This window comes from Microcaecilia unicolor, chromosome 1 (assembly GCF_901765095.1).
Source record: "Microcaecilia unicolor chromosome 1, aMicUni1.1, whole genome shotgun sequence".
NCBI lineage: Eukaryota > Metazoa > Chordata > Amphibia > Gymnophiona > Siphonopidae > Microcaecilia > Microcaecilia unicolor.
Genome location: NC_044031.1, coordinates 38,856,330 through 38,877,590, shown reverse-complemented (window position 1 = coordinate 38,877,590; position 21,261 = coordinate 38,856,330). Strand labels below are relative to the sequence as shown.

General features: G+C 43.7%; 1 protein-coding gene across 3 annotated transcripts in view; it reads right to left on the bottom strand.

Moving 5' to 3' along the window:
- Window positions 1-2,756: 2,756 nt before the first annotated feature.
- Window positions 2,757-21,261, bottom strand: part of LOC115465326 (GTPase IMAP family member 9-like) — a 41,496-nt gene continuing 22,991 nt past the window's right edge. Inside the window, exons 3-5 of one of the 3 annotated variants that reach the window (XM_030195744.1) lie at window positions 15,280-15,465; window positions 11,009-11,107; window positions 2,757-4,913 (exon numbers count right to left, since the gene is read on the bottom strand). In XM_030195744.1, coding sequence (XP_030051604.1) covers window positions 4,033-4,913; window positions 11,009-11,107; window positions 15,280-15,465 — 1,166 coding nt within the window. In that variant the 3' untranslated portion in view covers window positions 2,757-4,032. The remainder of the gene's footprint in view (window positions 4,914-11,008; window positions 11,108-15,279; window positions 15,466-21,261) is intronic. The other 2 variants (XM_030195752.1, XM_030195760.1) reach the window with 2 other exon arrangements.

Below are 21,261 nucleotides of genomic sequence, written 5' to 3'. Positions count from 1 at the left end.
TCATGATTCTATGTTTCTAAGCGATAATATTCAGTGTGAGATAGCCAGGTATCTCGGCTGAATACTAGCACTTAGTCGCTAGCCAGATGACCAGCTATGTCGCATGACAGCTGATCAATGCCAATATGAAGCGGCTGGCCAGCTAAGTTTGGCGGCCAAATCAGGCTGCGTGAATAGCAGGCCTATCTTTGACCACTATATCTATATCGGCTTACATAAGAATATAACATGAGTAGCCATACTGGGTCACACCACTACTACTACTACTACTACTATTTAGCATTTCTATAGCGCTACAAGGCGTACGCAGCGCTGCACAAACATAGAAGAAAGACAGTCACTGCTCAAAGAGCTTACAATCTAAGCAATAGTCCATCTAGCCCAGTATCCTGTTTTCCAAACAGTGGCCAAGCCAGGTCACAAGTACCTGGCAGAAACCCAATTAGCAGCAACGTTCCATGCTACCAATCCCGGGGAAAGCAGTTGCTTCCCCATGTCTGTCTCAATAGCAGACTATAGATTTTTCTTCCAGGAATTTGTTAAACCTAGATATGCTAATAATTGTTACTACATCCTCCAGCAAAGAGTTCCAGAGTTCAACTATTCGTTGAGTGAAAAAATATTTCCTCCTATTTGTTTTAAAAGTATTTCCATGTAACTTCCTCAAGTGTCTCCTAGTCTTTGTACTTTTGGAACGAGTAAAAAATCGATTTACTTCTACTTGTTCTACACCACTCAGGATTTTATAGACCTCAATCGTATCTCCCCTCGTCCATCTCTTTTCCAAGCTAAAGAGCCCTAACCTCTTTAGCCTTTTCTCATATGAGAGGAATTCCATCCCCTTTATCATTTTTTTGGTTTCAATAGTTTTTTTTATTGTTCATCAAGAAACACAATAATACACCTCAATATTAGTGCAAATACAGAAGGGTATAAACCACAAAAACTTAACTATTTATTTTATTTTTTGTCAGCTTAAATAAACATCATACAAACCTATTTCCAACAAAGTCATCCTAAAGCTAACTCCACCCTATTCACCTATTCCTATCCCCTCCCCTCCCTCCCCTGCTCATTCAAGAAGTTAAACCAACATTGAGATCTTTTCTTGCAATTTCTCCCATCCTCTCGTATGAGACCAAAAACAGTCCCTTCTCAGAGCCGTAAGCTGCTCCATTTGGAACAAACGATGCAATCTCTCCTGCCACATTGCCATTGTAGGTGTTACTGTAGGTGGTGATCAACAGTGTGAAAAGCAGTGGATAGGTCAAGAAGGATCTAGCCAGGAACAGGTCACTGGAGTCTTTGGCAAGAGTTGTTTCTGTAGAAAGTAAAGGGCAAAAGCCACACTGGCGTGGATAAAGAATAGCTGGAGATGAAAGAAAGTCAGGACAATGGTGGTGACCAGCATGTTCAAGTATCTTGAGTGCAAAAGTGGAGGAAGAAAATGAGACAACATCTTGTCTCACCAGATCCAATCTACTACTACTACTACTACTATTTAGCATTTCTATAGCGCTACAAGGCGTACGCAGCGCCTCTGGACTCCCCTCCTTTTTGGCTAATCTTATCATTCCTTACTCCCCTATAAGCATAGGCGCCCGGTATAAGAGGCTTAGCCTCCCCAGCCCAACCGATCCCCCGACCCCCGCTCCCCCAGTCAATCATCTGACGTCAGCCCGATGGCCCTCGTTCCCGTCCTGCCCTCACCCTACCTTAAAATAGTGTAATTCTCGAGTGGGTGGCACTGGCATTGCAAGCAGCAGCAGGCTCCAGCGTTCCCTCGCATGGCTCCGCCCTCTTGGGCGGAGCCATGCGAGGGAACGCTGGAGCCTATTCCGGAGGGCGGCGGAAGCAGTAATGGCGGCACCTGTAGTGGTTGCACTTGGGCTTGGTCTGCTGCTACTGTCGGTACCGGGCGCGAGCAGTGACTGGACCGAACTCCCGGAGTTTTCGGCGCTGCCGGACCTGGACCCTGCCTGTCAGCTGGTGCTGGGGGAGGTGGCAAACAGCAGAGCGGCGCTGAGCCAGTGTCTGGTGCGCTTTGCTCGGCCGGTCCGTCTGTGCTTGGGCTGCCGGGCCCAGTACCAGGAGCTCAGCCGCCTCCTGAGCAACATTTCAGCGGCGCAGCAGGTGAGAGAGCGAGGCCGGAGACTGGGAGGCTCTCTCTGTGTCCACCTCCTTCATCTGGCAGTGCTCCTCCCCTCCTCTTCCAAACTGCACCCCCTCATCTCCCACCACCCTTTCTCTGGTAGTGCTGCCTCCTCCCACCAGCTCCCATCCCCTTCCTCTGGCAGCACAGCACTTCCCTCTTTTTCCCAGCTGCCCCCTCTACTCCCACCACCCCTCATCTGGCATTGCTGCTCCTCCTCCCCCCCTCTCAGCACCCAAAGGAAGGGAGCTATAGACTTGGGAGGTATTTTACTTTTTTTTTTAATTGTTACAAGTGCCCCCTAGGGTGCCCGGTAGGTGTCCTGGCATGTGAGGGGGACCAGTGCACTACGAATCCTGGCCCCTCTCACGACCCAATGCCTTGGAGTTGTTCGTTTTTGAGCTGGGCGCCTTCAGTTTCCATTAACGCTGAAAAACTATACCACCCAGCTCAAATCTGCACAAATCCGATGCATTTGCCTGGCAGAAACCGTATTATCAAAAAAAAAGATGGACGCCCATTTTTTTTCGAAAATACGGTCTGTCCCACCCCTTCACGTACCCGTTCTCGTACATAGGCGCCCATGGAGATGGGCGTTTGCGTTCGTTTATCCCCTCCACTTAGATTTTTTTCTTTTGATAGACTTGTGGTATATCAAATAAACTGAACCTAAACCTGACAATATTTGGAAGGGCAGGTGGGATCCAGTAAAGAATTTTTGAGAGGTGATGTAACAGCATGTTTGAAGGAATCAGGCACAGTTGTAGTGGAAAGTGATAAGCTGAGGACATGACGGATGGACGGATGACAGTAGGGGAGATAGAGCTGAGTAGATGGGTGGGAATGGGAGAAGAGGAACAGGTAGTGAATTTAGAAGAGGAGAGAAGATGTACAATTGCGTCCACTGTGATTTCAGAAATGGAAGAAAGGTTGCAGGGGTTGAATGAAGGATGGGAGACTGAAATGGGGGAAGGAGAGATGGAGGAGGCCTTTAGAAGAACTCAAGATTAACCTTGAAAATCTTGTCATGGAAGTATTCAGACACGGTCTTGACAGAAAGTGAAGGAGGGAGGGGGTTGGAAGTAGCAGTACTTTGAGGAGGATGCTCAGCGTGGCAAAGAGACACCTAGGGCTGGAGGCAAAAGAGCTTATCAAATGGACATAGTACTTTTGTAATGAAGTTAGTATGGGTGCAAGATTTTACCCAAAGATGCTCTGCTCAGCTGGCAGAGAAATGTAGATAGTGGATTTTGGTGGTCAGTCAGGAAGAGAATGACTCATTGACAGACTTGCCTGCCCTAACTTATCTGGACAGCAGACTGAATAGTGCCACTATCTGAATAAGATCTGGTGCTGACTGGCTTATCCGGAGCTTCAGTGCCAACCGCTATCCAGATAGTGGCACTGAATATCAACATATTTTCTGTCTGCTGGGGTTGGCATTTAAAAAATGCTGACCATGGTGGCTGAATATTGTCCTGTAAGTTTCTGCCTGGGGCAATACAGGGTGAAGTGATTTGTCCAAGATCACAAGGGACATCAGTGGGATTCTTAACCTGCTGCTTTTACCACTAGGCTACTTCTCTATTTCATGTCTTCTCTTGGGCCCAAGCATGCTTACATTCTGTACAGCCTGGGCCTCTAATAGCAGGTCATTCCAGATCTTGTTTTCTTGATGTCAAAATAACAAGCGTGTTGAGGAAGCCCTAGGAAAAATCGAGCTTCTGAAGGGGACAAAGAAACTTAGGCAGCAAGAAAAGAGATCAACAAAACTCTGTTATCAGACAAATAAACATCAGACATGAACTGCAAAGAACAACTGGCTTTATACAGTAACTACCAACAACCTAAGTCAGAGCCATGGAAGAAAACGAGGCAGCTCACCAGCCAAACCAGTTTGTAATTTGGTCCCATATACATTTCCAAAATATTTCTCTAGGACAGAGATTGTCTCCTCTAATTTGATTTTGCTGCTGTTTCTCTGCTTTTTCTTGCTTCAGTATCCTGAGTTCCTCTTCTTTTGCTCTGTTTTCTTCTTGGATCTTTTTAAATGTTGTATTAAACTCTTGGTGCAGCTTTTGCTTCTCTCTTTCAAGTTCCTCCTTTTTTTTTTTAATCAGCGCTTCAGCTTGGATACAAATCTCATTGGAATAATATGTGTCATTATTCTCTTCCACCATTTTGTCAATCATCGTGATCAGCTCAGAGACCTGCTTCTCTTTGTCCTCTTTGGATGCTCGGTTATGGAACGCATAGTATCGGTTTCCACACTTTTCTATCAGCTCCTGAAGACGTTCATCTTTTAAATCTTTTACAGAATATTCTACTGTCATCTCTTCATGGCCAAAATCCTCTCTGTAGGAGAATAAGAAAATCACGTACTTCATCATTAGCTCTCCAAAATTTTCAAATAGTGCTTCCACTGTTTTCCTCTCTTCTGTGATGTAATGGCCTGGATGTAGGACCAGGAGAATTGCATGAGGGCCTAGAGAGGAGATTCTTACACAGCGACAAAGCTCTTTGGCAACAGTCTCTGGAGGGAGATCAGTATCAGAATATCCTGGAGCGTCAACAAGCATGATGCCTCTCCCGTTCCTCTTCACCTTCTCTTTACTGCACTCTTTGGTTACTGATTGTTCTGTGAGGTTGGACACAAATTTCTTCTGACCAAGGATGGCGCTTCTGATTGAGCTTTTCCCAGTTCCAGCCTTGCCCATCAAGACTATTCTCAGCTCCGATTTCAACGTTTCATTCTTCATCTCTTGAAGAAAAAGAAAAAAAAGTATTACAAATTAGAGTTATCATAAGGTAGAAGGCACATTAATTCCTGCATCTAGATTTTAACAGCATCTCCTTTGGTTCTGCTGCTCTGAAAGGTGCAATATAATACAGCGCTCTAAAAGCATAAGTACATAAGTATTGCCACACTGGGACAGACCAAAGTTCCATCAAGCCCAGCATCCTGTTTCCAACAGTAGCCAATCCAGGTCACAAATACCTGGCAAGATCCTGAAAATGTACAAAACATTTTATGCTGCTTATCCTAAAAATAAGCAGTAGATTTTCCCCAAGTCCATTTTAATAATGGTCTATGGACTTTTCCTTTAGGAAGCCGGCCAAACCTTTTTTAAACCCTGCTAAGCTAACCGCCTTTACCACATTCTCTGGGAACGAATTCCACAGTTTGATTACACATTGAATGAAGAAATATTTTCTCTGATGATTCGTTTTAAAGTTACTACTTTCTAGCTTCATTACGTGCCCCCTAGTCCTAGTATATTTGGAAAGAGTAAACAAGCGATTCACGTCTACCCGTTCCACTCCACTCATTATTTTATAGACCTCTATTATATCTCCCCTCAGCAGTCTTATCTCCAAGAGAGAACTGAACCGAGCTGCAGTTCTGCCCTGTGTGACTTACCTACTACCACACCCATCCCACCGCATTACCACCACTAATGAGAGAGTGGGCTGCAATTTTTGCACCACTCCCCCCATATTTATACCCTGTGTGGCTTCACTGCTCGCACAGCTCTTGGTACAGAAACTGTCTAAAAACTGTATTATTCCAGAGAAAACTGGATCCCATGCTTCCACTACTCTTTCTGTGAAAAAATACTTTGGTACAAATTACACCCCTATGTCTTCGTTTTTTTTTTTAATGAACATTTTTAAATACATCTAAGCAAAGAAAATACTTGTACAGAAAATTGGTCTAATTTAACAAAAGCATCCGAACACATGAAAGCATATTAGGTAAAAATATACAATTAGAACCAAGAAAGTCCTCATTAAAGAGGAGAGCAAAAGATATACAAAAAAATAAAAAATTATACTTAACAGTATCTAAGAACTAAGCAGAAAACCCCCCTACAGGTAAGACTTACATTTTTACTTAGCGAGAAAAAACCGATACAATCAAGGTTAGACATTCTGTTCAGCCAACTGCGGGCTCTGACCAGCAGCAACGACCTTATTACTCAGAAAGACGGTTAACTGAGATGGGTCAAAGAAAATATACCAGCGAGACTGATACTTCACAACACATCTGCAAGAAAACTTCAAGAAAAACAAACTGCCCAGAGCCAAAACGCTGGGTCGCATCAACAGAAATTGTTTCCTACGTTTTTTAGTTACTTTGGCAACATCAGGAAATACCTGCATTTTTAAAGAACAAAAAGTAGAAAAATGATATTTAAAGTATAATTTCAGAAGCCAATGTCTATCATAGTCCAGAGCCAATGTAACCAAAAGTGTAGAAGGAATAGCTACTCCCTCCTTTGTTTCCAAAAGGGCAGTTAAATCCAAACTGTCCTTACATATAGGGGATAGCTGATCAATTCCACTTCCTCCTGCCTTTTTTTTAAAGGTAGAACATTTTTAAAGGTAGAACATTCTAGAAATTGGTGGTAATGATTGTGAAGGTACTTTTAAAACTTCCAACATGGCGGAGCGGAGCTGCAGGAGAGTCAGTACAGGATAATACACAGGGGATACATAGCACAAACACAAGCAGCAAGAGCCGGTTGGGCACTGGAGGCTCAGTGTGTAAAATGTAGACGAGGGAGAAACACATTTTTGCACGCATTTTGGAGATGTGACAAAGTGAAAATCTTTTGGAAAAAGCTCCATAATTATTTGGAGACTCTCTTAGGGTACAGGTTAATTCCCTCTTGGAGAGGGGTGGTACTAAATAAAAGGGGGGCCTACGACCTTTCAGATAAGAACACGGATCTCCTACTGGGTAAGGCATACGCCGTGGGGAAAAAATGCATATTGAGACATTGGATGCAAGAGGAACCACCCACCATCTGGCTTTGGAGGAATAAATTTCATGAGTTGATGTTATGGGAGGCTAGAGCAGCACGAGGCACCCCAAAGAAAAGAAAAGCATTCGTTTCCATTTGGAACAGATACTTGCAAAAAACTTCTCAAAAAGCACAAAGTGCAGTGCTCAATAATCTGACCGAGCCTTGAGAAGGAAGGAGAGAGAGGCTAAAAAATTTTAGGAGTGGGAGTGGTTAGTGGAGTATGCATAGTTAGAGAAGTCCGCCTCAGAAAATGGGGTAAAGTGCCAGGGGAATTCAGACACGTTAACCTACACTCTGATAATTATACTGAGGGGAGAGGTAAAGGGACGCCATGAAGTTAAAAGTTGGTTTAAGAGGATAGAGGGGAGGGAGGAAGGGGATATAGTTTTGGAAAAGGTAAGATTCTATATAAATTGAAGAGTTACATGCAATAATAGTTTGGAGAAGTCTTTTTTTTAAAGAAAAATATTCAGAAGTCTCATCTGTAAACATTGTTGGGACTTAAACGAGGTAATAATACACAGAGCAAAACACGAGACACAATTTTTGGAGTTTAATATGGACGTTTATGGGTTAAGATAGAATTTTCTGTTATCAGACTTCTAATGTATAACAAAGAATTGCTAGTAATGCATTTTCATTCATAACAATAGTTAATACATAAATGTTAAATACAGAATAGGGTTTGGGGGGAGGGAGGGATAAGTGTTATATTACAAAATTTGATGGCTGTACGTAATGTTGCATGTTTGAAGTGTTGTTCCACTGAGCTCTGTACAACTGTTTTGAGACTGCTATGTTCAGGTGGATTTGTACTTTTGGAGTTGTCATCAATAAAAACTGTTGAAAAGTAAAACTTCCAACATATGTTGCCTAAACATTTCTTCAGGGGAGATACCAGGTATTCTTGGAAAATTAATGAGATGGAGATTCCTCCTACGAATAGAGTTTTCTAAATTCTCAACTTTATATTCCATATTGACAGTTCCCTTCACCAAACAGGTTACTAATGAGCTCACAGATTTGAATTCAGCATCCACCCCCTGAAAAGAATTTTGCACTACTGCTAATTGTGGGGCCCTTTTACTAAGCCATGTAAGCGTCTACGCGCACCCAATGCGTACCAAAATGGAGTTACCGCCCGATACCGTGTGGCTCTTGCAGTAATTTAATTTTTGGCACATGTCCGATACGCGCGTCTCAAAAATATTTTTTATTTTCGGGGGCACATAACGGACGCTCACCAAGTGGCATTAGATGCGCATGGGTCATTACCACCTGGATTTTTTACCACTAGTTCAATGGCTGGCGGTAAGGTCTCAGACCCAAAATGGACCATCGGCAATATTGGTTTTGCCGCATGTCCATTTTCAGCAAAAAAAAAAGGAAGGCCTTTCTTACAGGCGCGCTAAAAAATGGATCGGCGCACACCCAAAACCCACGCCTACACTACCGCAAGCCATTTTTCAGCGCACCTTAGTAAAAGGACCCCTGTGACTCTTGGGAATCCATACGCTGTTCCAAAGCACCAAGTCTAGCAGCATCTACATTCATCTGGGCAGATGGAGGTTGTCCCAACAATACAATAGTTTTCCAAATTTCTTCCAGCTTGAATATTTCAGCTCTTACTGGAGCAAAGGTAGTCCTGCCAGGTATAGGAGCCCTCACTGCATTCACAGAAACTTCCTCCTCCTTTGTTGTAGCAGTTGTTGTAACACACACAGTGCGGTAGGTATTGCTTCCTGCTTCACCCGAGCTGCTAAGATGACAAGTCACAACTGCAGCAGGAGTCTTAGCAGCTGGTGCGGAAACTGCTGAGATTGATTCTCCAGATGATCCTTCAGCAGTTCCCGCATCTCAGGGAACAATGAAATGCTGTTATCCAGAGGCAGCAAAACAGATGTTTCTGCTTGTCGTGCCTACAAGGGACCCCCGGACGATGACATAGTCGCAAAACCCTCCAGTATTGTTTGAATCAACGTAGCTGTCGAGGAATCTGCCATTAAAGCCACTGCAGCAACCTTCCTGTGGCGATTTTAGGCATACTTGCGGTAAGTGGAGAGATTTCTGCGTCTTGCCTCTAGGGTGCCATCTTGCCCTCCACCCCTTTGCCTTTTTTTTATTATAAAGTCTGTTTTTTAAGTCAGAGAACAGTACATTCCTGTCATCCTTCCAGATGGATCATGAAATTCTTCTTCAGTCACTTGGAAATATTGGTATTACTGGGAATGTGTTGAACTGTTTTAGTGATTTTTTTGAATTGTTCTTACAGGGTTAAGTCAATGGGTAGCAGTAAGGTCTCAGGATGAAAATGGACGCGCGCTGGTTTTTATTTTGCCGCACATCCATTTTCCGGTCCCTTAAAACAAGGCCCTTTTTCCAGGACGCGGTAAAACCTGGCCCGGAGCGTGCCCAAAAGACACGCTCGCACTTCCGCAGGCCACTTTTTGCCGCAGCTTAGTAAAAGGGCCCCACTATTATTAGTAAAATTAATTTTTCTGCTTGTTTTTGTTCATTAATGGCATGCAACAACATGAGTGGCTGGTCCGGGTACTGGAGTGACAAACACAGAATGTTGAAAGCTAAGGGGTTCTTTTACTAAGCTGTGGTAAAAAGGGCCTTGTGCTAGCGGCAGGGGCCATTTTTACTGCAGCGGATACTAATGTCTGAAAATAGCCATGGCCATTTGGTTAAGATTGCGTACGAGGGGGAGCAACTTACCACCACCCACTGAGGTGGCAGTAAGGGCTCCCGCGCTAACCCGGCAGTAACCAGGTAGCGCGCTGTACTGCCTGATTACCGCTGGATTAGCGCTGCGCTACAAAATGGCCAACTATTTTCCCTAGCACGGCAAATGGCGCGTGCTAGGACTGGAACTACCGCCAGCACCCGCGTTGGGTTGGCGGCAGTTCCAGATTAGCATGCGGTAAGACTGTATTCGGCTTACCGCCGCTTTGTAAAAGGGCCCCGAAGTATTTAAAATTCATGAGGAAATTATCACATTAAACAAAAAATCAGAGATGAATGAAAGCTATCACACTATTGAACTCTGGGTAGCACTTGCAAATATTTGGAAGCTGAATTGTAAATATGCTACAGTAAAGAAAACTCAACAAAGACAAAAGTAGTGGCTGGCATAAGCAGTTAGCTCACTCGAAAGTTACCACTTCAGAGGGTCTATCCACAAATCTTTCTGCATGATGTATGATGCATGATGTTTTATATGTATGAATATAGCTAAGACCTTTTCCATAAGCTGGGAGAACTTATATTTAAATAGTAATTAATTACAGACATACTTGCCGGGTATTACCCCACAGTAGACTATTTCAGACCCTTAGAAACTGATTTATCACAACATGGGATATAGTATTGACATTTCCCATACAACTGCAAATGACAGACCATCCAGAACCATCTACTGTACTGGCTTGAGTTAAAGGGAAGGGAGGCTAGTCTCGGATCTATATTGTGACGCAAAGATGGTGCTTCATACCTCTCCTAAGTGTTCCTGGCTTCTCCCTTAATCTGTCCTGTGTTACTGCTGTATTGAGGTTGTATTGTATCCCTTGACCTCAGACTGTATTCCCCTCAGTAGGAAACAAAGGAGCAGGTAGAGGGAAAGGAAATACAAACCTTGAGAAGTACCTTGTCCCTGCTATAGCTTCTCTTATTGATTACAGGATTCTTGTAGATTTGAAAATCCAATGTAAACACATTTTCCATTCCCAACCTCAACATAGCCCTGAGAAAGCCTCTTCCAAAATTTTCAGATTGCCCTTTTACCAGGTTAACCCCCGTTTACTAAGCTGCACTAGCGGCTGTCAATGTGTAATGCCAACACAGTCCATTCACTTTGAATGGGCTGTGTCGGCATTGCCGTGCAGCTGAGTAAACAGGGAGGTAAACTAGTACTTCTACAGGTAATTGGCTTTAAAAAATTGCCCCTCAAATTATACAGTGCCTAGTGTTTCCATCCCATTGCAGGATTTTCATCAATATAAAAAGAACCTTTCAATATTTTCAGTGCAAGCTATGTTCTGACCTGAGTGCAATCCTCCATAGTACCAAGCTGCAATTGTCCATGTAAGTACACATGACAACATCAAAGGCACCCAACATTTCCGAGGGATGATCCTGCACACTATAAACAATTTTAAAAAACACAATTAATTATCTCTAATTTTATAGCAATACAGAAAGAAGAAAAAACTGTCTGATTATTATTTTTGTAGGGATATGTTGCTTGAAAAAATAATGAAATTGGCAACTTTTTCAAGTACACTTAGGGCCCTGTTTACTATGCTGCATTATTGGCGCGTTAGCGTTTTTAACATGCGTTAACCATGTATGCACCTACAATATCCCTATAGGCGCCTACACAGTTAGCACTCATGCTAATTTTAGGCACGTTATAAATGCTAACGCACCTTAGTAAACAGGGCCCTTAGTTTTAGAAACACAACAAACATGAATAATTGCCATAATTTTTTAAAATCTATTCTTTCCCCTCCCCCCCCCTCCAGGGGTTTCTCTCGCCTTCTATGAACTCCCATGGATCCCCCAAACTATCACTTAATTTACCATACTGCCAAGGTCTTTCATCCCCAGGAGCAAGAATGATTCACAACATACTGAGGCCAGCACCATTTTGAAATTTTGCTGCCCAACAAAATGACCCTGACAACTCAGTTAACCATCATTATTTCATTGTATGGGAAAATGTTGTCTTGGTCAGTCCATTATAGTAAAGAACAACTGAAGATCACTCCAGTCCATGGGAAGGGAGGGCATGTCCCTGCTGGTGTGGTAAGCTAAGGAGTTGTGGGGTAGGTACAGGCAGGGTCTGATTTTAAACCAGTTGAACAGGTTTTGGTATTACAACATCAAAAATGTACCAAACAAAGCAAAATGAAAGGAAATGAAGCCACCCTACCAAATGAAAGAAATACCTGTGTACACCTGTTTCCAGCAGTGACAAGCAAAAGGTTTTAATAGGAGATAGATAAATAGATAGTTATAAGAAACAGGACGTCTATAGAGTTGTGTATAGCTCTCATGCTCTTCCAGTTTCTAGCAGTCATGGTTCAGGCATGCCCCGAAACTGGTGTGATATCACTAACTTATTGAAACTGATTTTCGTTGACTTATCAACCATGAATCTTAGTAATCCTTTTCTGACATCAGTTGCACATTTGATTCCACAACATCCTACGATGAGTTCCATAAAGTATCTGCATTGTATGAAGAACATCCACTTTATGGTTTGACTGGGTGCTCTAGAACTCAATAGAAAATGTCTCATAATACTCTATTATGTCCTCCCCAAACTTATTGCTTTTCCTGGTTGAAGAGTACTTAATTTACTAAATTTTTTTCTCACTTGGAAGTAGTTCTCTCTCTTTAATCATCTTTGTTACCCTTCCCTGTATTTTTTCTTGCCAACGTAAAGTACCAATTTGAGTGCCAAGTTCATAGAACAGCTGCACATATGCACAACTGATGCAAACTTGGCGCCTATGCTGTTTGGCATGGGTGTTCCGCTTAGCAAAGCACACTACGTCTACAATTCTATCAATTACATACATTGCTTGGCACACATAGGTGCACCAACTTATGCCAGCGGCGGCACCTAAGTCTCAGAGCGACAAATTGGATTAGCGGTATTATATAATGGGTTTCGATGCCCTAATGCGGTTATAGAATTCGCTCTAACCGCACCCCTTTTTGGTGCCTTAATTTAGGCACTTCTCCTATAGAATCACCCCCTTTGTGTTTTGCAGAGTGCACTGGTAGATACTGGCTTGCAAAACCAGTCTGATAGCAGATGGTGTCGCACCTGTAGACTAGGCTTAGGTTTTTTTCTTACAGATTATGAATAGTGGCGATGCAGTGTCTGCTTGAAACTCACAATCTCTGCTCATTCCGTTGGTGTGCAGATTCACTCGTCTGTGTCCCTTGCACAGCAGGAAAGGGGAGGAGGTGTGGTGGGGTCCTTTCACAACTCTCTTCATAGTGGTGGCATAGCTATGGGTGGGCCTGGGTGGGCACAAGCCCACCCATTCTTGGCTCAGGCCCACCCAGCTGTGGCACCCCACAACATCTCTCCTCCTCCGCAGCGTCCTGGCATCTGCCCGCCCATCACTGAACCCCGTCCCTCCCTGGTATACCTCACAGGCATCCCCGGCGTCTGCAGTGATTCAATTATTGCTGCCTGCACCAACCCTACAGGCTTCCATCAGCCAGGTCCCGCCCTCGCTTTCATCATTTCCTGTCTGGCGGGACCCGCCCGATGGAAGCCTGCTGGGCCGGCGCAGGCAGCAATAACTGAATCACTGCAGGCGCCGGGGATGCCTGTAAGGTACACCAGGGAGGAGCGGGGTTCAGCGACGGGCGGACAGATGCCGGGATGCTGTGGAGGAGGAGAGATTGTGAAGTGGGGGGGGTAGGTGAAAAAATCTATACATTTTTTTAATATCTCCGTGGGGGGGGGGGGGGTCTGTGGAGTAAGGTGCCATGGAAGGGACCATCTAAGTTAGTTCTCGGCCCATCAAAAAAACTAGGTCTGGCTATGCCACTGCCTCATAGGCATAATTTAAATTGAGCTTGCAGGGGACAGCACTTCCTCATATGTAGCAAGTGGCAATGTTTTATTGGACCCCCTCAAGCCTCTCCCCCCGCCCCCACCAAAGTAAAAAGACAGATTATAGCAATGGCTTGCCTCTAAAGGTTTCACTGCATACAGGAATGGTCTCTCTGGTGAATATGATTGCTAGTGTGTGTTCAGGAGTTAACTCCTCCAACTAGCACCGCTCAGGCCTCTGTCCTGGATGAACAGTTCCTATTTTATGCTTTCTCCCACCACACTGCTGGCCTTGTGTGGCCACATCTCCATCTGCACTGAAGAGAGGAGATATTGTGCTGTTGGGGTGGGGAAGAAGAGGGGGAGAGAGATGAACCATAGGAGTTGAAGGGAGAGAGAACAAGAAGATGCTAGGGTACAAGGATGGGGTGGGGGAATGTTGGGCTACAAGGGTGGAGGGAGGGAAAGGAGATGCTGAACATGGTGAAACCATGTGGGTAGAAGCCATGGGGAGGATGGTGAATACAGAGGGTAACAATGTGATAATGGGGAGTGGGTAAAAGATAGAATGGAATAAGGGCTGGGGAAGGAGTGAAACAGGGGAAATGGGAGAGCTAGGGGAGATAGGCCAGGAAGAAAATGAGAGAAGGATATGGAAAGTTGATATGTAGGTGAAAAGTAGAAAGAAGGAGGTGGAGGATTGGAGGACAAGAAAAAGTGCAAAGAGAGGCAGAAAAGAAAGAAACAGGAAAAAGCTCAAAGAAATATCAATATGTCTGAGACAATGTAGTGAGGAAATGGAAGAAGACAGGAAGAGAGAGGAGAAAGGACAAATAGACAGCAGTCACTTGAAAAGGTTTAGCAAAAGACAGACAGGAGAACTGAAAAGAGAAACTGGGGCCAATGTGATTGGAAAATAAAATGTACAGACAACAAAGGTAGAAAAAAGAGTCTTATTTTGAATATTAACTAGAATGGTAGCTTTGGGAAATTTGCATCACATATGTCTTTATAGTACAAAAAGACATACTTTTCTGATTTTATTTCTCAGTGTTATGATCATGCCAAGTTTGATTTTTTGAGGTGCTCAGTTCAACTTTTGTTTCTGATTTGTGATCCCTTGTTCTGCATTTGGTGAGGGACTAGCTGTATTTTGTGTGTGGTATTCTACCAATAACAAGTGGTTTTACCAGTAGAAGGTGTACAGGCGTTCTAGAGCCCAGTGTGATATATGCAGTGCTGCCTATTCATAGGTAGATTCTTGCGGGTTGACTCATAAGAATAAGTGCTACTATTGTATGGCAAGTTTGTTACGTAAATGTTGAGTGTAGATTTTTTTCAGGTTTTGCATTAGTTCATAATTATGTCTGGTAGTGGAAAGATTTATGTTGCTATGGCTCAGTTAACGTGAGAATCAGAATATTTTTTGGTGTGGTGATTTCCATGGCGAAATATACCACTTTTGATCTGCACTTGTTGTTGGGGGCACGGAGGGTTTCTGTGGATGCTATTTGAGAGTAAACGTCCATGAGTGATACGTGTGCAGTGAGAGCATCGTTGAAACAAAAAAAAAAAAAAGCTGTGAACCACCAGACTGACTAATTTATTGAGAAATCAGTTTTTGATCATCAAGTGGACTCTTGTCCTTAAAAGCTCAGGCCTCCAGAAATCAGTTAGTCTATAAGGTGCAACCTGCTGGTTTCTCATTCTTAGAGTTTATAAGGTTCACTTACTAGGAAGCTGAAGAGAGGCTGGAAATAGCTGCTTTAATGGCATACCTCTTCTGCATAGCCACTGCGCACATACAGCCGTAGATGGCAGTCTGGGATTCTCTTCACATAGTCTGCTATATTTGTTTTTACAATCAGAGATAAAGGATTTCCCAGCTTCCCAGACCTTGCGGACACATCTGGTTGCGCCTGTGGGTAGCAAATAAACATGGTTACTACAACCGCGCTTGTACCACATCTCTGTCTTTATTTCTTACTAACATTGGGGCCCTTTTACTGAGGCACGTAGGCACCTACGCACATCCAACACGTGTCAAATTGGCACTACCGCCTGGCTACCGCATGCCCCAGGCAGTAATTCCATTTTTGGCGAGCACCCACAACACGCGGTAGAAAATATTTTCTATTTTCTTCCATGGGGCGCTTACCCAGTGGTAATCAACAGTTTGCGTGTGCTGGACACTTACCGCGTTAAGGTCTCAGATCGAAAATGGACGTGCACTGGTTTTCATTTTGCCTCACGTCCATTTTCCAGCACAGCAAAAAAATTCCTTTTTTTCCAGGCGCGCTCAGAAAATGGACCAGCGTGCATCCAAACAGACGCAGGCCACTTTTGGGCGCACCTTAGTAAAAGGGACCCGATTGTGACTTACTCTGCTTTCAGAGTGCTCAGTGAGCCATGGAATACAGAAAGCCCAATATTCAAAGGGAAATATCTGGATATCTCCTGCAGTTATCTGTAGGTTTTCCTTAGCCGTGGCCCTCTGCTGAGATTCAATACAGTAACATAGTAAATGACGGCAGATAAAGACCTGTACGGTCCATTCAGTCTGCCCAACAAGATAAACTCATTTTACATGGTATGTGATACTTTATATGTATACCCGAGTTTGATTTATCCTCCTTGCCTTTCTCAGGGCACAGACCGTAGAAGTCTGCCCAGTACTGCTCTTGTACTAAGTTCTGAAGCTAACATTGAAGCCCCTTAAAATTTACACTCCAGCCCATCCCTATCTATTCAGTCACGATCAGGGCGAAGACCATAGAATCTGCCCAGCTCCCATTTTGTTTCCAATTACCGGAGTTGCCACCCAATCTCCGCTAAGATTCCATGGAACCAGTATCAATGGCAGTATCCAGAGAGTATCGCTGAATATCATTACAGAGCGCCTCAACGCTATCTGGATAGTGCCAGGGCAGTATGAAGGTAGAGCTGGAAGTTATCTGGGGGCCCTTTTACTAAGCCGCGTAGGCGCCTATGCGCGCCAATTTGGAATTACTGCCCGGCTACCGCATGGCCTGGGCGATAATTTCATTTTTTACACGTGTCCACTACACGCGTCGGAAAATAATTTTTATTTTCTGGCGCGCGGCACTAACCGGGCGGTAACATTCAACGTGCGTAGATCATTACTGCCTGGTTAATGCGTGAGAGCTTACCGCTAAGTCAATGGCTGGTGGTAAAGCCTCAGACTGAAAATGGACATGCACCAATTTTCATTTTGCTGCACGTCCATTTTCGGCCAAAATTTTTAAAAAGGCATTTTTTACAGGTGCGCTGAAAAATGGATCTGTGTGCGTCCAAAGCATGCGCCTACACTACCGAAGGCCATTTTTCAGTGCACCTTAGTAAAAGGACCCCTTGGTTAGCAGCAATATTTCACATTTCACATTTATTTAATGTACCGCAAATAAAAACATCTGGGCCATTTAAATAAAATAAGGAGACTAGAAAAAGGAGGAGGAAAGAAACATGAGGAGGGCTAGGTTGCAATTACAAATAGATATTCGGTTTGCTACGCAGATAAATATCCAGATACAGGTAGGACTGCTTAAAGGCTGTCCTAATTTTATCTGGTTACTATGCAGATGGCGTCACTGGTCACTGATGACTCTGGAATTTAGCAATGACTATTATCTGGATACCGGTGCTGAATATCCACATTTATTTCAGCAGCTGAGGCTGAATATCAACAGGAGAGTTACTAACTGGCACAACAGCCAGACACCAATAGGGATGCAAATTAAATCACTGGTAAGGAGAGAGATTGACGACTATCAAAATCATGTACGAAGCAGAAAGCAAAAGAGTCAAGTCATCACAGCAGAACAACAAATAGGCATCAAAGGGTAAGAACAAATAGGACAAAACATTGAGATAACGGGGTGAGTTTCATCAAGAATCCCACATTGAGTAGACCAGTTGAGCCCTGAGAATAAATGTGTGTTCTAGTTTCTTAGAGCTCCCATGGAAGTTGCTGACTCAAGTTTACTAAAGTGTGCTGAAAAATGGCCTGTAGTAGTGCAGGCGCGTGTTTTGTGCGCGTGAAGATCCATTTTTCAGTGTGCCTGCAAAAAAATGCCTTTTTTTCTTTTTGCCGAAAATGGACATGCAGCAAAATGAAAATTGGCGCGCGTCCATTTTGGGTCTGAGACCTTACTTCCAGCCACTGACCTAGTGGTAAAGTCTCACGCAGTAATGACCTATGTGCGTCAAATGCTACTTGGCGCACGTCCAATACGGACGTCTGAAAATAAAAATTATTTTTCATTTGCATAGACGCTTACACGGCTTAGTAAAAGGGCCCCTAAGATGGGTAAGCTTAATGAAGTGTCTGATTGTCAGTGACATGCCTGGCCTGTTTTAGGGGAGAGTTCAAGAGGGGTGAAATCTCGCTTACAGGTTCTAGCCAGCCTGGAGTCTTCACTGTTTCATTTTCAGATCTTATCTGCAAGTAAGTTTGTAGTGACTGGCGATTCTTCGCATCAAGTGGGCCTTAGCTATATGAAGAGGGGGAGTTGTTTTATAACAGAGAGCCTATAAGTATTTCCATAAACACACCTATTTTATGAAGGCAATATAGGCCCTTATATGGCTTTATAAAATGGGAGCCCAGATGTATCCTCATTAGTGCAAAAATTCTTTCGCACAAATTTACAGTTGCTTGACTCTTTTCTCTCCTTTCTTCCTCACATTTCACACTTGACAAAACTCAAATTTCTTTGCCTTCCATCAGTTAAGGACTATCCACCATCTTTTTAACCATGATCAATTTCATGCTCTTATTCTTTTATTCTTTACATCTCAATTAGATTACTGCAATATCATCTATGCAGGTCTTCCACGTACTGCTCTTGAGAAGTTACGAACACTCCAAAATACAGCTATAAGACTTCTCTGTCATGCCTGTCACTTGGATCACACTACTGTGCTACTCAAAAGCGACCATTGGTTACCTGTCAAATACCGGATCACATACAGAATAGCAGTACTCACCTTTATAGCTTTCAGGACAGGTTCCCCTGACTATCTCTCTAAGCTCACTATTCCCTACACACCTTCTAGGGTTCTACGCTCAGTAAATGACCATCATCTAGTTCTTCCAGGCCTCAGACTCGCTCCTCTCAAGTCCACCAGGCACTGCGCTTTCTTTTTCCTCTCCCCCTATGTGTGGAACAATCTTCCCCTCTCCTACCGCAGTGAACTCTCTTTCAAAGTTTTGAAATCTAGCCTAAAGACCCGGCTTTTTAGACAGGCCTTTGGAGGGACAATAGGACAAAAAGTACCAGCCTGAGCTCAGAGTTTATTGTTTTTAATTGATCTGCCTCCTCTCCAATCCTCTCTTTATTGTTATGGTCCTGTTTTCCCCAGAATGAATGTCATTCTTTCCTATCATTAATGGAATTCCTTTTTCATTTTCCTATCTTATGTTTTTATGTATTAGCCTGTACACTGCTCTGCTCTGCCTTGGCAATTAAGGCAGTCTAGTAACTCCTAATAAACTATAAACACCAAGGCAAGTACAATTATGCACCCGCATTCTGTGAGTGAATCTTATGAAATGCACATGTACACTGCAACTCCACCTCCAGGAATGCGTGTGCATGGTCTACATATAAACATGTAACCAATCCCACTTAGCCATCTATCCCCCCTTCAGTCCGTTCAGAACTCTGCTGCTCATCTTATCTTCCGCCTCGACCGATATACTCAGATCACCCCTCTCCTCAAGTCACTTCACTGGCTTCCGATCAGGTACCGCATGCAATTCAAGCTTCTCCTACTCACATACAAATGCACTCGATCTGCAGCCCCTCCTTACCTCTCTACCCTCATCTCCCCTTACGTTCCTACCCGTAACCTCCGCTCTCAAGACAAATCCCTCCTTTCAATACCCTTCTCCACCACCGCCAACTCCAGGCTCCGCCCTTTCTGCCTCACCTCACTCCATTCTTGGAATAAACTCCCTAAGCCCATACGCCAGGCCCCCTCCCTGCCCATCTTCAAATCCTTGCTCAAAGCCCACCTCTTCAATGTCGCCTTCAGCACCTAACCACTACACCTCTACTCAGGAAAGCTAGACTACTCCAACTTGACATTTCGTCTTTTAGATTGTAAGCTCCTTTGAGCAGGGACTGTCCTTCTTTGTTAATTTGTACAGCGCTGCGTAACCCTAGTAGCACTTTAGAAATGTTAAATAGTAGTAGTAGATTATCTATGAAAAATATATTAAAGAAAGGAAACTTCAACAGCCAGGGACGTCTACAGAGATGGTCTTCCCCCTTAAACGGGCTTGTTTTTTAATGGGACGGGAAAAGGGCCTGCGGTAAAAATGAAACCAGCCTGTGCCCAAAACCGGCCTGAGCCCTTGACGCCACCCACTGATCTAGCGGTAAAGGCTCACACGCTACACGAGCGGTGACCAGTTGGCACGCGCCAGGTGCCGATTACGGCTGGAACCGACGCGCGTAGGAGGAAATAAATAAATAATTCATCCACGCGTTATGGGCGCGCAACAAATCTGAAATTACCACCAGGAGGGTGCGCTGGCCTGGCGGTAGTCTCATTTGGGTGCACGCTGCACGTGCTTAGAACCTACCGTGGCTTAGTAAAAGGGTCCCTGAGTGACGATTTAAACTCTGAATACTGAACATAGAAGCCTGGCTTAAGTCATTATCTGATGGTCCAACCTATTTATAAATATCTCTGGAAGTAGTTTTAGAATCTATTACTCAGTTAACGTGGGAATCAGAATATTTTTTTTTGTAAGGTGACTTCCATGGAGCAATGTGCTAGTTCTGATCTGCACATGTTGTTGATTTAATTTTAATTAATTTAGCATTAATAACCTGCTTTACCAACAAGTTATAAGCAGTTATATTTAACTGTATGTTGTCAATAAAATTAATACTAATTACTAATTAGTAGTAACTCTTTAGTAATAACTTACAGTGGAACTGTTGAGAATACAGTAAACAGTATTACATTACAACTTATTGACTAGCTAACTTGGTTGAGCTATCTGCTAAGATTAACTAAGAATATAATGCCACATTAGAAAGGCTTAACTGTTTATATAAGATCAAATTTATGAAACGTGATAATCTTGATGAGAGGGAAGGTTTCTGTGAGTGCAGGACATTTTTATATTAGACTCAGAAGAACTGCTATACTATGTCAGACCAAAGGTCTATTGGGGTCACATATATGAGCATCAATCATCCATCTAGCATGACCCGACTGAAAATGTTTAAGAACCACTGGACTAACTAATGTATTGAAACATCCAACATGGATTAAGAGAAGGGAAATCTTGCCTCACCAATCTATTACATTTCTTTGATGGGTGAACAAACATAGTAGATGACGGTAGAAAAAGACCTGCACGGTCCATCCAGTCTGCCCAACAAGATAACTCATATTAGCTGCTTTTTGTGTATACCCTACTTTGATTTGTACCTGTGCTCTTCAGGGCACAGACCGTATAAGTCTGCCCAGCACTATCCCCGCCTCCCAAACACCAGCCCCTCCTCCCAACCACCGGCTCTGGCACAGACCGTATAAGTCTGCCCAGCACTATCCTCACCTCCCAACCACCAGCCCTGCCTCCCAACCACCGGCTCTGGCACAGACCGTACAAGTCTGTCCAGCACTATCCCTGCCTCCCAACCACCAGTCCCGCATATGGATAAAAGTGAGCCGGT